Source organism: Pristis pectinata, chromosome 3, assembly GCF_009764475.1.
Source record: "Pristis pectinata isolate sPriPec2 chromosome 3, sPriPec2.1.pri, whole genome shotgun sequence".
Taxonomy (NCBI): domain Eukaryota; kingdom Metazoa; phylum Chordata; class Chondrichthyes; order Rhinopristiformes; family Pristidae; genus Pristis; species Pristis pectinata.
Window position 1 is genome coordinate 37,324,494 of NC_067407.1, and position 17,210 is coordinate 37,341,703.

Sequence of the window (17,210 nt, forward strand, 5' to 3'; positions counted from 1 at the left end):
TATTTTACAGCCTTGGTGATATATTAGAAATGTTATTATGTGTAAATCATTTATTAAAAAGGTAATATACTCCCCCTGTAGTCTCTATGCATCAATAGAACTTAGAGCTGTGAAGTTCCTTGGGTACACAGGAAACACAAGAGACTGCAGGTGCTGGAATCTGGAGCAACGCACAAGATGCTGGAGGAACTTGGCAGGTCAGGCAACACCTATGGAGGGAAATGGACAGTTAAGTTTTGGGTTGAGACCCTTAATCTGGACTGAAAGATAGAGGGGAGATGGCCAGTATAAAAAGGTAGAGGGAAGGGGTGGAGCAAGAGCTAGCAGGCAATAGGTGGACCCAGGTGAGGAAAGATGATAGGCTGATAGAAGAGGAAGGTGGAGCATGGATTAAAGGGAGGTGAGGTGGGGAGTAGTGTGAGAGGGGAACCAGTTGGAGGAGTGTGTGGGTGATGGGGGCCAGGTGCATCAGGAAGAGAGAGAAAAGGGACAGGGGGGATCAGTTCACTGGAAGTTGGAGAATTCAACGTTCATGTCACTGGAATGTAGACTACCCAGGTGGAATTTAAGGTGCTGTTCCTCTAGTTTGTGTTTAGCCTCATTTAGCCAGTTTCTTGGGTAGTCCTTTTACATAAAGGACTAAACAACTCCTTTCATAATAGTGAAAAGGGGTTCAAAAATAATGATATCTTGTATTTCTCAGCTCTGTCTCTTAATGGAAAATTTGAGAAAAATTTGATCTTTCAGAGTGGGACAAGCGGAGTGAAGGAGATGGGGAAATAGTGCAACAAAAGAGGTGGAGAGATTCATTGTAGGGGGTGAATATTTGAAATATGATACTGGAGAATCACCTCCTGATATCCCAAAGTTTTACCCGTCTAAGGTCCATAAGGAGATGGAATACTCCCCATTTGTCTGATGAGTGGAAGGATAGGCGGGTAGGCAGAGGGGGAGGTGTGGCCATGATGGTTAGTAGTGACATAAAATCAATAGAAAGGAAGGACATTGGGTCAGAGGAGGTGGAATCCTTATGGGTGGAGCTAAGAAATAGCAAGGGTAAAAGGACAATAGCAGCAGTCATATATAGGTCCCCTAATAGCAGTCAGGAAGTGGATGATAAGTTGCAGTTTGAGATAGAAAAAGCGTGCCAGAGTGACAATGTGACGATAGTTATGGGGGATTTTAACATGAAGGTGGACTGGGAAATCCAGCAAGGCGGTAGAACTCAGGAGAGTGAGTTTGTGGAATGTCTAAGGGACGTTCTTCTGGAGCAACTTGTTGAAGAGCCCACCAGGGGATCGGCTGTTTTGGATTGGGTGCTGTGTAATGAACCAGAGGTGATTAGGGAACTAAAGGTAAAGGGACCACTGGGAACCAGTGATCACAATGTGATTGAGTTCAGTTTCAAGTTTGAGAAGGAGAAGCTGATAACTGGTGTATCGATATTTCAGTGGAACAAAGGAAATTACAATGGTATGAGAGAAGAGTTGGCCCAAATTGATTGGAAGAGTAAGCTAGCTGGAGGGATGGCGGAGGAGAAATGGAAGGAATTTCTACAGGAAATAAGGAAAATGCAGGATAGATATATTCCAAGAAAAAAGGTTTTGAATGGAAAAAAGGCACAAATGTGGATAACGAGAGAGGTGAAGGCTAAAATAAAAGCAAAAGGGGCGGCATACAAAGAAGCAAAAATTAGTCGGAAAACAGAAGACTGAGAAGCTTTTAAAAACCTGCAGAGAGAAACTAAGAAGGCCATTAGGAAAGAAAAGATGAATTATGAAAGGAAGTTGGCAGATAACATTCGAAAGGATACTAAGAGTTTTTTTAAATACATAAGGAGTTAAAAAAAGAGACACGGGTTGATATAGGACCAATTGATAACAGTGCAGGAGATATTATAATGGATGATAGAGAGATGGCAGAGGAATTGAATGAATATTTTGCATCGGTCTTCACCGTGGAGGACATCAGCAATGTGCCGGTTAGTTAGGAGTCTCACGAAATGGAACTGAGTTCAGTTAAGATTACTAGGGAGAAGGTGCTAGGAAAACTAAATGGGCTAAAGACTGATAAGTCTCCCGGACCGGATGAGGTGCATCCCTGGGTTCTGAAGGAGGTGGCTTTAGAGATAGCGGAGGTATTGGTGATAATTTTCCAGGAATCGATAGATTCCAGCATGGTTCCAGAGGACTGGAGGGTTGCAAATGTAGTTCCATTGTATAAGAAAGGTGGGAGGCAGCATAAAGGAAATTACAGACCTATTAGTCTGACATCAGTGGTGGGAAAATTATTGGAATCTATCCTCAAGGATGGGGTTATGGAATACCTAGAGGCGCAAGGCAAGATAGGTCCTAGCCAACATGGTTTTGTGAAGGGAAGATCCTGTCTGACCAACCTATTGGAGTTTTTTTGAAGAAATCACAGGTAGGGTGGATAAGGGAGAGGCGGTAGATGTTGTGTATTTAGACTTTCAAAAGGCCTTTGATAAGGTGCCTCACAAGAGACTGATTAATAAGATGAGAGGTCATGGAATTACGGGTAGGATAACAGAATGGGTGGAGCATTGGCTGGTTGCCAGGAAGCAAAGAGTGGAAATAAAAGGATCTCGTTCTGATTGGCTACCGGTTACTAGTGGTGTGCCGCAGGGGTTGGTGTTGGGGCCATTCCTTTTTACCCTGTACATTAACGATTTGGATGATGGAATAAATGGTTTCGTGGCTAAGTTTGCGGATGACACCAAGATAGGTGGAGGAGTAGGGAGTATTAAGGAGATAGGAAGGTTGCGGAGAGACCTAGACAGTTTAGGAGAATGGGCAAGGAAATGGCAGATGAGATTCAGTGTTGAGAAATGTGCAGTTGTACACTTTGGAAGCAGAAATAAGCGGGCAGATTATTATCTAGAAGGAGAGAAAATTCAAAGTACGGAAGTACAAAGGGACTTGGGGGTACTCGTGCAGGATACCTTAAAGGTTAACCACCAGGTTGGATCGGTGGTAAAGAAAGCGAATGCTATGTTGACATTCATTTCGAGAGGTATAGCGTATAAAAGTAAGGAAGTGTTGATGAGGCTCTACGGGGCACTAGTGAAGCCTCATTTGGAATATTGTGCGCAGTTTTGGGCCCCACATCTTAGGAAGGATGTGCTGACATTGGAGAGGGTTCAGAGGAGATTTACGAGGATGATTCCAGGAATGAAAGGTACGTATGAGGAGCGTTTGTCGGCTCTTGGACTGTACTCACTGGAGTACAGAAGAATGAGAGGGGACCTCATAGTGACATTTAAAATGTTGATAGGAAAGGAGAGTAGATGTGGCTAGGCTGAGTCCAGGACCAGAGGGCACAATCTTAGAATTAGAGGGTACAGTTTCAAAACAGAGATGAGGAGAAATTTCTTTAGCCAGAGGGTGGTGAATTTGTGGAACTCCTTGCCACGTACAGCAGTGGAGGCCAGATCAGTGGGGACATTCAAGGAGGAGATAGATAGATATCTAAATTGTCAGGGTATCAAGGGATATGGGGATAAGGCCGGAAATTGGGATTAGAATAGGGTTTTTTATTCCCCCCCTCCATTCCCCATTTCTCATTTCTTTTTTCCCTTTTCCTTGGAGCAGACTCGATGGGCCGAATAGCCTGCTTCTGCTCCTTTGTCTTGTGATCTTGTGAGTGGAACCCCAACACAAGTCAAGAAGCTCAACACTATCCAGCAGTCTGCAATGGGAAGAATCTCATCTCATCAATGGAAATCCTTCGTAGTTGAAGAGACCAATCAGGAATTCAGGTTCATGGGGAAACTTTGAATCAATATCTTGAGGCCTGGAGTATTACTTACAGAAAGATGGAGCTGGATTATGCTGGTTTTGGTCCATGCCCACAGTTGCTGTCCCCTTCCCAGTCCAGTAGTTTGTATGGTTGATCTTCCTGGCACTGGGTAGCAAGGTCCAAGGAGCAAGAAACCCTCAGGCGACAGAATGGATAAGACCCTGCCCTGGAACACAATGACAAGCATTGACAGAAAGCAAAGCTTGGGTATGGCTTTGTTTCCTGTCATAGGCAATCATTGCATTTAACAATGTTTAAATGTCTCTGACATTCAGGGACACATAAAGACTAGTAAAGTTGATAATTTTTTTAAAATAAAGAAGATAATCAAAACAGTTAAATAATTAAAAACATTAAACTAAAATAAAATAATTGAAGAAGAACTTAGCTTTGCCATTCCCCAGACTGAGATCCACCACCACAATATTCTCCAAACCTACAGCAGGTCCAACCCATGGAGGAAACTGGAGAATTCCAGCAAGATCAGACTCTGCCATTGGCCCCCACGTAAGTCCAGCAACAGTGTTTGTCACTCAAAACATCTCAGACGACAGCGAGTGCAAGCAGGACTTACATTATTTTGAAATGGCTAACCACTGACATTTTCCTTCGGACGATTCATCCTACAGGTTCAAGTTCCACCATGACAGCTAGGAAATTTAAATTCAAGAAATTAGATATTCCCGGAAATCAGGTGAAAAAGTTAGTTCTACCAATGGCGTCCATGAAACTGCTGCGTTATTGAGAAAACTCACCTAGTTTTCTATTGCACTTTAGGAACGGATATTTGTCGGAGAAGCCACACGAGACTGTAAATCTGGAGCAATAAACAATCTGCTGGGAGAATTCAGCAGGCCAAGCAGCATCTGTGGGAGGAAATGAATTGCCTACATTTCGTAAAACTTAAAACAATTCCTTTCCTCCCGTAGATGCTGCTTGACCCGCTGAGTTCTTCCAGCAGAATGTTTTGTTGCTCCAGAAGGAAATCTGTCATCCTTGCTTGTCCTGGCCTCAGCACTCGAGTCTTAACTACCTTCTGAGAAGGCCCAGCTGGCTATTCAGCATATAGGGAAATTAGGGAAGGAGCATAAAAGCTTACCTTGCGTGTCATATCCAAATTCTGTGAATAAGTAAACAAAAAAAACATGCATTTCCCATACCTTGGAAGCCAATTCTGAGAAAAAGCTGACATTCAAGAAGAACTACAACATTACAAGTTCAATTTTTGAACATCCGGGAGTGAACTCTGATGACTCTTACATTAGCCAAAACCAAGCTCATTCTTAAATCAGGTAGTCTCAATTTCTGCCCCACTCTACATTGCTGAGATGCAAAACCTAATAGAAAACACCTCAAGATGCTGGAGAAATATTATCAGTACTTCACAAGCTGTTATACATACAGTCATAAATGGATGAAGCAGCAGCAACACCATACTCTCCCAAGCAAATATAATTAGCGTTGATTAAATTACATTCACTTCACCTGTTGTAATGATACTAATCTCCAGACTTGCAAAATGAGCCTTATTCCTCATGCTCAACCATGGCACACTTTCTCTGTGGTCCTCAAGTGTGTTTCCAAGGCATCCTCAATGTAAATATGAAGAAGAGCAACATCACACCTACCAGACACTTGCTTAGGATCAATCCAAATGGACAGAGTCTGCTACAAGGGCCACAAACCCCTTCTGCCACCTTAAACAGTCCCCCTGGTCTCTGCACCTACAAGCTGCACAATAACAACTAAACAACAGCACCTCACAATCACGAGTTCTATCTCCTAGAAGCTCAAGGCCAGCAGGCACATCTACATTCTGCTACTTGCAGGCTTCCCTTCAAGTCACATTATAACTCTGACTCCATTACTATTGCTAGCTCAAAACCCTGGACTCCCCACCTGATACAACAGTAACAGTTGAAGAAAGTGGCTCGCTGTCAACTTTTCAAAGGCAATTCAGAATCAGTAATAAACACTGGCCTTTCTCGTGATGACTGCATTCCACAAATTAACAAAAATGTAATTCATCCCATTCTACAATGTCATTTGCTTTCTGTATCTTGGTCACAAAGAGAATATTGTAAGATATGATTAAAGCTTTTTGCAGTTGAGGACATTGGTGCAGTTATAAGGAAAAGAGCAATGGCTAATTTTGAACAAGCAACACTTATGGATCTCAATCTCTGACATAGGTTAAAAGAAAACATAAAATTGTGTCATTTTTCAAATCATAACCAATGGCTTTGGTTGTAGGACCTTCTACACTTGTAATGAATTGATCTGTATGAACGGTCTGCAAGACAAGGTTTTCACTGTACCTCTGTACCAGTGACAATAATAAACCAATACCAAAAAAAAACAATACACTTTCGGCAACAGAATCCAGTTGGGAAATCAAGGGTTTTAGTTTGTTTTGCTTTTATTTCGGTGCTTGCCTGGAGCTCCAGAAAAAATAGAATCCATGACATGGGCAATCAGTTCCAATTAAAATCAAAATAACTCAACCACAGGCTAATGCTTGCTCAAAAAAAAGAGGATTGGGGCTAGATATCAAAAATGTCAATGCCAATCCAAATAAATCTGAAAAGATTTATCCTTTAATCCTTTGAACCCTTCACTTACACAAAGTATCTTAGAAGGTAGAGGTGGAACCTAGGAAATATATTGCCAGTTTGGAACTATAAGCATGGGATGTGACTTGATTTTATATGGTACAAATTATATTTCTATGCATTAGCATTAGCGCTGTCTTTGTGTCTGTGGTAGAATTTCACAGAAAAGCATATGAACACACTGTGGGGTGAGAGGTGAAGACGATGCTGAAGCTGGATGCATTTTACAATAGTATGGTAACAAAATTGAAACTGGCATTTAATTGTACATATATTGGAATACAATATTTAAAATTTCTCCATAAGAAATGTTCAGGCCACAAACTTGTGGCTTTCTCAAAATTAGAGTGGAAGCAGAGAATATGTTTTGGACCTCTAAAAATAGAAGTGTGGTTATTTTAATTATTAATCTTATTTTTCCCCATTGTTTTCTAGCACAGAACTAAAAGAAACTTGAAAAAATTGCTCTAAACTTAGACAGTAGTGGTGAATTTATCCTCTAGCCTTCCCACTTGGGAGAGAAGACTGATGTGCATTTTGTCTCGGCCTAATAGGTACCAGAGGAACATCATATTCATACAAAACACAATACATGGACTTTATTTCAATTCAGTCATTTAAGAGATTTTCAAATGTTTTCATTGCCAAAATAAACTTGCAATTTCCAATACATGCATGCAACAGAATGACTATTTGAGGTCTTTTACTTTTGTTAGAATATAATCTAAACACCAAACCACAAGGAACTGCTGAAGTTTCAAATGCCTGGAAAAGGCACTAAGTTGCCATTCTGCATTTTCACGTCTGGTTGAAATTATAATTTGCACTCTCCATGAGAACAGATACCTGTTTAAAATCTGGAGGACACTGGCAAACAATTTATACTTAAAGCTTTTTGTCAATTGTAAACTCTTCACTGCACATTGTGTATAGAACACATGTCCCACACCACATAAACGATGGTTGTATTACGAAAATGTTGCTGTTAGGTTTGCTGTCCTCAAGGTTGGAATGGTCTTTAAATCCTTTTACCTTCTCCCAATTAATACAATTAGTTCAAAATAGAGCGAGTTTACCAGTGGAATATATTAGAAGATAATATTAACAACAATTACCATGGAGAAGCCACATTTTTACATCTGCAAATCACTGAAATATTGGTGTACAGCACACCCCTTGCACCAATTAAACAAAATGCACATATTTCATGCAAAGCTTAATTTATTGTCAGCCAATAAGATCATCAGGAGAAATAATGTGATTGTACATCAATGGTTACCCATCAACAATTACTTTTTTCTATCAATCAGACAATGCAGATGGTCAGTTAGCATCTGGACATTTGGTATTTCCTACAGAGAGACTTAAGAAGTGAAAGCTGATGGCAAGTTCAACAAAAGATTATTACCTCCATTTCGATACAACAGTTCTTCTCAAAAAACATTGATTTGGTTGACTTTGTAAAATTTTCCACATGTCTAAACTGTAAATTTCTCTACCCTAGCATCACATTGTAAGTAACATACTGTCAGTTGCAGGCCTTGATATAAATGAAAATGCATTTCAACTATTGGATTATTTAAAAAATGCACCACAACAGGTATGACACTAGAAAAAAAACACATCCACAAAGTGATTACTTGGTTATTGATTACAACTCCCAACTGCTTTCAAAGTGTTGTGGCCAATTAATTGAAACAAAAGTCCTAATTTTCTAGCTTCCTTCAATACAGACATTTCTGCTTGTAAGCCACAACTCTGCCCTCAGAATTGTAGGGCAGAGTTGTGCCTTGTAAGGAAAATGAAGAGGAGCTAATTTGAAAAGAGCTGAGGAACATTGTTCAAATATACCAGCAGACAAGATGATTGAATTCTTACCCACTAGAATTTTTAAAGCTTTATGCTGAGGAAATGGCTGATTCATAATTCAATTTAAAGGTTGAGTAAATTTTCCAGAATTCCATTTTAAATCTTTTTAAAGTAGAAAGATTCCTTGTATAAGCATGTTGCCATACGAAACATACATTTTCCTCTCAACAACTTGATAAAAGTGCTCAATGTTTAGTTTTCTCCTTCTAAGAACTCAAAGCCAAACAACTGTTAACTTCTCTTGATCTTACTTTCCTACTACAGTAAACAGGCTTTTAAAACCCGATGTTTAACTTATTTTCTTTTCTGCTCTTCTTACGTTAGTAGCCCTTGACTTCACTCCTCAGAACCTATTAGATGAATGGGTTAGGCTGAGTGCATGAAAGAAGCTGCCATGCATCAGGATTTTTAGCTGGAGGCGCTTAGAAAGGATTTTGAGTGAACACATATTAGAATGATGCTATTAAGTTAAATTCAGCTCCCAATGGATTAAAGCCACAACATGTAGCTTCCAGGAATACAGATTAAAACTCAGGAAAAGAATGACTCTTCCAATATCAACTTAAGACAATGGAGGTTTGTTAAAAAAAAATCACTTAAAACTTTGGCCTCCAGAGGACCATCAATCATCCAGTCTTAGGACATACCGAGCTGGGGGAGGGTTTGAGGTTAAGCCATTGGCTTCTCATCCAGCCAAGGAAGAAGAAAGTCCACATAGATCCAAAGTAATTTTCTGCAAGGTTTGGCCCGGTTGTCAGCTATAAACAAAATAGCAGATTCTGATACCAGAAACTGCTGCAAAAAGAGCACAGTTCCTAGATAATAATCAGCAATCCTCTTATCCATTGTATATCAGAACACCATGCAGGAAAACCTTGCCTGCTTGCTCAATCCACTAACTGGATTTAGTGTTGACAAATCTTTGGGAAAGTAGGGAACGAGAACAAGAAAAGACAAAATAGGTTTACTTATCTTTATATTATTGCTGCAGGTGAAACAAAGGCAAGAATATACACTCTTAAGTTTCCTCTGCACTCTTTATGAAATAACCTAGATGAATAACCAACACTTCATATTGACTAAACAGAATTGAGAAATAAAATGTTGTTCACAAAAAAAAAGGAATAGTAATTCAAAGTAGTTTGAACCAGGTGTGCACCTTCAGCACTGCCATCAGTTCCACTTTTCACTTCTCATGTATATATAACATTTCCAACTATGAGGTAGTCATACATGTTACCAGCATGGCATGAAGTACTCCCATTGAGATGCATTCCTCTGACTATACTTTTGTCTCCAGTTCATCTATTTCAATGGTGCAATGATCTTTTTTGGTGCTGAGACCCAGCTCCATTTGTACGTTATGAGATCCATCTGTGGCACCTGCATAGAGATGTTTATCTGTCTTATTAGCATCATTTGTACATCCATTTCTCTGATAGGTCATGATTTGATTAATACTTCCAGGCTTCGTTTCACAAATCAGTGGAACCTAAATAGGAGAAAGATATAGTGAGCAGAGTGGATAGCTTGATAAATTGGTAATTGTTACAACGTTTTGTCAAGTGCAACTAACATATCAAGATTCAAAATCACAGGGGTATATTTTTCACCGCTACTGCTGAGTCGTAATCTGATGACATGAATTACCATCCATTACAGCACCACTGGTTTTCATACTAATGAAGTTAAGGAACAGAGAAGTGGGTGAATGGACAGCAATGTAGCAGAGCAGACTAATCAGTGAAGAGGAAAATTTATTCCTACTATCCCAGGTGTCAAATTAAAAGAAATTCTTAAGGAGGGAAGAAGCAACCAATGGCATTTCAAAAAGTGGGAGAAATTCAGAACACTCAAAAAAAAAGCAGCAATGATTGTATTTATTTGAAAATCCAAAATAAAACTGCAGATGCTGGAAATGGAAATAAAAACAGAAAATCCTGGAAATGCTCAGAAGGTCAGACATCACCTGTGGAAAGAGAAATAGAACTAATGTTTAAGATCAATGTTCTGCTGAATGGTCTTCCACTTGTAGCATTATTTTTCTCACAGATGCTGCCTGAGCTACCGAGTATTTTAAGCAATTTCTGATTGTATTTATTCAGTTTCTTTAATCATCTTAGTACATTCCATAGTGTTTTACAACTATTTTTGGTCATTCTCTCCCATAGGTAAATTTTATTGCCTATGATTGGCGAATGGAGAGCACTCTGACATGCAGGCCAGTTCATGAGCAAAGTTTAAGTATCTTGCACATTTCCGGTTTAGCACATTCCCACAGGCATGCAGGGTTAAGTCTAACATATGCTTCACAAAACCTTAATAAACTCTGCAGGAATATTTCCATGCTCCCATACCAGCAAGGGCTTTACGTAGATCATATGCATACATCCAGAGATTTCACATCCATTGAAGCTAATGGATGCTAAAATGCTTCTTATTTTTACTCAGAATTACCAGTCTTCACTGCAAGTTTATGGTCCATTTAAATGTGTAAAAATCGTACATTTGAAGGGTAAAATGACAAGCCGGTGGAAGTGCTTTTTCAACTTCCAATGTCAGGATGGCTCTTCATAGCATTCTCCCACTATGCAGAATGTGTGTCAGTTTCATTCACATCACAGTGCTTAAGTGAAATGTTGCTTAATGGAGCAGTGTAAGCACAACACCCAGTGTGCTCCTGATGGGATGCCATTAGTTCCGTTGCAGATTAGGGGGAAGTCCTTTTACATAACAGTCATGGGTCTCCAGCAAAGATACAGGGAAACCCAAAAGAACTTCCTGATGTAAATCCAATTAACAAGGAGAGGTATCTTAAAGCAGGACCCCATCTTAATTACTGACAGGTGTCTGTTTCAGTGCCCTCTCACTATAGTTGAGGAAAATGAACAGATGAAGATAATCATGTCAATATAGGTGCAGAGAAAAGTAGGTTGTTAGAAATTAGCAAAGCTCATAACCTCTTCAAAGATATCAAGGGCTGCTGAATTGGTAGATTGTGACAGAGCATGACATGAGGTCAGGAGATATACTTAGAAGATAAACTAGGTTGCACTGATAGAAGTTACCCAAATCATTTATTTATTTGCTGAAGGCTGCCACCAATAATGATCACAAGGGTTTCTCTAGTTGATATCCAAAATCAATAAGCCCACAACATCCCTGCAGGGTATTCTTGAGATTTAGAATGAGCACTTTATCAAGCTGATGTCTGACTAAACAAAGGTATTGTGGAGATTTATCTGCCTCGACTCTGCTGTGCAGAAGGATTGCTGTGATGTACCTGTTCAATATAAGGAAGTGCTCTGAAATCTACAGTCTAGCTAAACCAGAAAACAACTTCTGGTCTTGGTAAGCAGAGCCAGACATCCAGATTTGATTTGGAACTGCTGCTAATAAATTATTTGCAGCATTCAGGGTGCAGTTTTGGTTTCTAACACAATAAAGTCAAATCCATTGAGCAGGAAATTTACTAATAATTGGTGTTAAGTTGCTTTTTAGGTTGTTGTGTATGCATATTGGATTGTGTGCAGTAATTAGAAAGGATCTGAGGAATACATTGTTCAGAGCAACATTTTATTCAAATTTGTTAAGGTGCCCCTGCTTATATTGGGTTCTCATTTCATGTCACTTTATGAAGAAATTGAAAGCTTTATGCATACATCTTAAAGCAAATGTAGATCAGAGGATCACTGAACTTACTGTTTTTTGTTAAGGCTGGCACTCAATATTTTTAATACATTCATCAGTGTCATATTTGAAATGATTGATTAAAGCAAATCTGTTTGCTTTATACCTATTTATGGCCCTTGCCCAAAACATCTAGGTTTTGATTTGCAGGCGGTTATTTTTCTTCTGTTGGTTTACACCTTCCCTTCTTTACTAGCTGGTTCCTTTCATCTCCACAGAGAGTTCATAGTCATCCTTTATACATTTTATTCTCAAAGTTCCAGAATATAATAAATAACTGTGCTTCCACAGGTCTCTGGGATGGAGAATTCCAGAGACTCAACCATTTTGAGCAAGGGAAGTCCTCCTTTTTTCGGACTTAAATGGATGATTCCTTATTTCTGAATCCACGTCTCCAAGTTCCCATTATCCTAACTAAGGAAAATTTTCTCTCAATATCTACCCTGTCAATCACCCTCAGAATCTTTTGTTTCAATAATATCACCTGTCATTCTTCTATACTCCAATGAGCATAGGCTCAACCTGTTCAATCATGTTGAGTCTACACAAATACTGTGGCTCATGTTTTACAGATTTCTCCTTTACAAATGTTAATAGATTGTCTGCCTGTTTATAGACCCTGTCTAGTTTTCCTTGTCATTGAAGCTGACAGAATTAGAAAAAGAACTGGGTGTACATGGGCTGTCCAAACCAGGACTGCCAATTCAAAAGTTAAAATCTTTATTGTTCAAAACCAAAACTGCATCCTTAATGCCACAAATTATTTATTAGCAGCAGTTCCAAAGCAAATCTGAGATGTTTGGCTCTGTTCCCCAAGACCAGAAGTTGTTCCCCCTCTCTTCTCTGTAACTTAAAACATGTTTGATTTTTTATCTTTCCTACTTCAAGATGAAAGGTCATTGATCTGAGATGTTAATTCTGTTTCTCCCATCACATATGCTGCCTGACCTGCTGATCATTTCCAGCAGTTTCTCTTTGTACTACTATTTTTTTGTAAAATGATCCACATGAAGAGAATTTTCTGGTCCCAGTGCAAAGAGAGAGAGCTTCAAGCCTGTTATTTTCACTAAGCACCAATTTCACATGATTTAATATGTCAGTGAGCTCCCAATCCTTACAGGATGATTTCCAGCTCCAATTCCCTTGGGCGAGCTCCTGCCAGGTCTAATTAATTCAGGCTGAGAATAAATATGGAGATTCAGCACAGAGTGTCTGGTTTAACATTTAGTTTTCTCCTGCCAAAACACCATCATAGTTGAATTGCTGTCAGATTCACATCTTCTTCTTCAGAAAAAGGAGAGGAATCTCTCATTAAATTCTTTCATGCCTTGCTCTAGTTTATCAATACTTCTGAACTTTTCTTTTTTCATTCCAAATGTTTTAAGTTGAATATTTTTCAACTCATTCTATTGATTTTAATACATTTTCCTGATCACCATTATACTATACCAGTATCTTAAAACTATAAAACACTTTACCCTTCTCACAGCCCCCAGTATTCCTTCAATTGCTCCAACCTATGGCTTTTAAAATCAAAGTATTGCAATACCTTTTCACTAATTCTTCATGGAACAACATTTTTTTTTAAACTTTTCTCTTTTGTAATTTAGATTCCTAATTAAATTTAGATTTAATTCCAAATCTGTATTAATTTGGAAAACTTTTTTTAAAATATAAAATGATCTGGTATTTCCAGCTGTAATGACTGAAACTGCCAGGGTTTGATGTCATTAGTAAGTCACACTGACAGCAACTTGCAACAATTACACCTGCCCCGCTAAATCCAGAAAGTGAGAAACTGCTGTCAAAGATATCCTTCATTCCACAGGGCACAATGTGTCAGTCTTCACAGATGCAATCAACAAAAAACATGATTAGGCACAAATTTCAACTCCTAACACATTTTCATTATTTTCTTACAGCAAGAATAATGTTAATTTGTATTTTAACAGTATTAGTGATCAAAACTGTTGATGTCCTCCCTAGCCCTGCAAGCTAATTTTGCATTTTAGAATCTCAATCCCCAGAGAAGATTTAAAAATGCATGATTTAAAGTAATATAGATGTTTATAACTTTTATGCTTCATACCTAATTACACTTGGATATCCCAATCCTGAGAACATAGAACATACAGCACAAGGAACAAGCCCTTTGGCCCACAATGTCTGTGTCGACCATGATGCCAATTTAAACTGCACATTGGTCTGCACATGGTCTATTATCCCTCAACTCCCTACCTGTTCATGTGCCTGTCTAAATGCCTCCTGAATATTGCTATTGTATTTGCTTCCACCACCTCCCCTGGCAGCACGTTCCAGGCACCTACCACTCTCTGTGAAAGAAACTTGTCACGTAAATCTCCTTTAAACTTTCCCCTTCTCAGGGTAAAAGTATGCCCTCTAGTAGTTGACATTTCCACCCTGGGAAAAAGAGCCTGACTATCTACCCTGTCTATGCTTCTCATAATTTTATATACATTGATCAGGCCACTCCTCAGCTTCTGACACCAAAAGAAAACATTCCAAGTTTGTCCAACCTCTCCTTAGAGCTAATATTCTCTAATCCAGGCTATATCCCAGTGAACCTCTTCTGTACCCTCTCCAAAACCTTAATGTTGTGACCAGAACTTCACACAATATTCCAAATATGGCCTGACCAAAGTTTTATACAACTAACAAATGGAGTTTAATTTGGATAAGTGCAAGGTGTTGCATTTTGGGAAGACAAATAAGGGTAGGACATTAACCATGAACAGTAAGGCCCTGGGGAGTGTTGTAGAACAGAGGGAACTAGGAATACAAGTACATGGTTCCCTGTAAGTGGCATCACAGGTAGACAGGGTAGTGAAGGCAGCTTTTGGCATGCTAGCCTTCATCAGTCTAGGCATTGAGTATAGAAGTTGGGATGTTATGTTGCAGTTGTACAAGATGTTAGTGAGGCTGCATTTGGAATATTGTGTTCAGTTTTGGTCACCTGATGTAGGAAAGACTGCAGAGGAGATTTATGAGGATGTTGCTGGGACTGGAGGGACTGAGTTATGGAGAGCGGTTGAGCAGGTTGGGACTTTTTTCATTGGAGCTTAGGAGAATGAGGGGCGATATCACAGAGATATATAAAATTATGAGAGGTATACATAGGGTGAATGTGCAGTCTTTTTCCCAGGGTTGAGGAATCAAGAATTAGAGAGCATAGGTTTAAGGTGAGAGGAGAGAGATTTAATAGGAACCTGCGGGGCAACTTTTTCACCCAGAGGGTGGTCAGTATATGGAATAAGCTGCCAGAGGATGTGGTTGAGGCAGGCACATTGACAATATTTAAAAGATACTTGGACAGGTACATGGATAGGAAAGGTTTAGAGGGATATGGGCCGAAGGTGGGCAAATGAGACTAGCTTAGATGGGGATCTTGGTCGACGTGGACCAGTTGGGCTGAAGAGTTTGTTTCTGTGCTCTATGACCTCTATAACTGCAACATGACTATTTGACTTTTATATTCAGCACCCCGACTGATAAAGGCAAGTATGTTATACACCCTCTTTATCACCCTATCTACTGGTGTTGACACTTTCAGGGAGCTATGGACTTGCAACCCAAGGTCCCTCAATGCTCCTTCAGGTCCTGCCATTTACTCTATACTTTCCTCTTACATTTGACGTTCCACAGTGCAACCCTTTTGCTTAGCTTTCTGGATATTGATCGAAATGGGAACCATCCCATGATTTTTACATTTTGCATTGCTAACTTGAGAATTTTTCAGTCCGATTGGTTGCTTGCTGCTTGCCCTGTTGCTTCACGCCACAGATCCCTTGTAAGTAGCAACAAGTTCAAAGTCATCGCTGAATAAAGGAAATCTGCATACTCCAGTCCAATAAATCTTTATGGGCAGCTATTTTGTTTTGAGGTCAATGACAAGCACCATCCTTTCATCAAGTGCTGGAATTGCAAGGCCGTTAACATGTGAATAAATGGGACAGGCTGATTTCCCTCCACAAATTAGCATACACAACTCCAGGGACAAGATTCTAACCCTACCATCTGCTGCTGTCTGTGTGAAGTTTGTACATTCTCCCTGTGACCATGGGGGTTTTGTCCAGGTGCTTCGGTTTTCTCCGACATCCCAACAATGCATTATTAGGTTAATTGGCCACTGTAAACTGTCCTTGGTCTGGAGGTGAATGGCAGAATCTGACAGAGTTGATGGGTGTGTAGGTAGACTAAAATGGGATTAGTGTAAAATTACTACAAATGGGTGCTTGATAATTGGAGTAGACTCAGTGGGCTGAAGAGTTGTTTCCAATGCTGTATGACCCTATAACTTGGATTTCTATAGGAGCAACACCACTGGTCTCAAGGTAGCAAGAGGCAGTTGTAGTGAAGAAGTTAAACAACACTCCCACACTGAGCAATGTCCACAAAACTACAACACAGGAAATGTAGTTATTGCAACCCTTGTTCAAACAAGCGTTTTCTCATCTGAAAGCACAGCCTTACACTGGGATTTTGGACATTAGCAGTAGTTTCTAGTAGCTTGTCAAAAAGACTATTTTTGATGTGTAATCTTAGACAGTTCAGGAGCTAAATGTCTATAGGGTACTTTATAAGTGAAGCCAGTCATGACTTTCCCTGACATCCATACATGATCCTGGCTGCCTTGACTAAGGTAACAAGACATAAATAATCAAAATGTCTTGGGGTGAATGGGTCAGCATTACTTAGGGAATTTGATATATATGCTTTATACTGGGTTGTTGTCCTTAGAGCACAGAGGACTGAGAGTAGATTTGACAAAGATAAACAAGATCTTGATGAGTTTAGATGTTAAATAAAAAGATTGTTCCCTGTGGCTGTTCAAGGGCCAGAGGGAAGGGGGATACAGACTTAAAATAAGGGGCAAAAGGTCTTAGGGAAATTAACTTTTCTTTTACACACAGACAGTGGTTATGATCTGGAACTTGAAGCCTATAATTTGAAAGGAAAGTACATTAACCTGCAGGGCTGCAGAGAAAGAGTGGGGTAATTGGACTGACAGGATTGTTCTACAAAGGGCCAAATGAGACTTGATGGGCTGATTGGCCTCCCATGCAGTAATGATCCTTTTGTTTTATTTTGTTCTGTGATCCCATGGAGATTACATACATTTTTCCAAGATCAATTATAAAACAATCAATGTTCAAAAGTGTGACAAACCATTAGATAAATCCACTGAATTAAACAAAATTC

General features: G+C 39.5%; 1 protein-coding gene across 1 annotated transcript in view; it reads right to left on the reverse strand.

The window, feature by feature from the left end:
• Positions 1 to 7,520: 7,520 nt before the first annotated feature.
• Positions 7,521 to 17,210, reverse strand: part of slc1a7a (solute carrier family 1 member 7a) — a 51,894-nt gene continuing 42,204 nt past the window's right edge. The window contains exon 11 of the mRNA XM_052011157.1: positions 7,521 to 9,792. Coding sequence (XP_051867117.1) covers positions 9,583 to 9,792 — 210 coding nt within the window. The 3' untranslated portion in view covers positions 7,521 to 9,582. The remainder of the gene's footprint in view (positions 9,793 to 17,210) is intronic.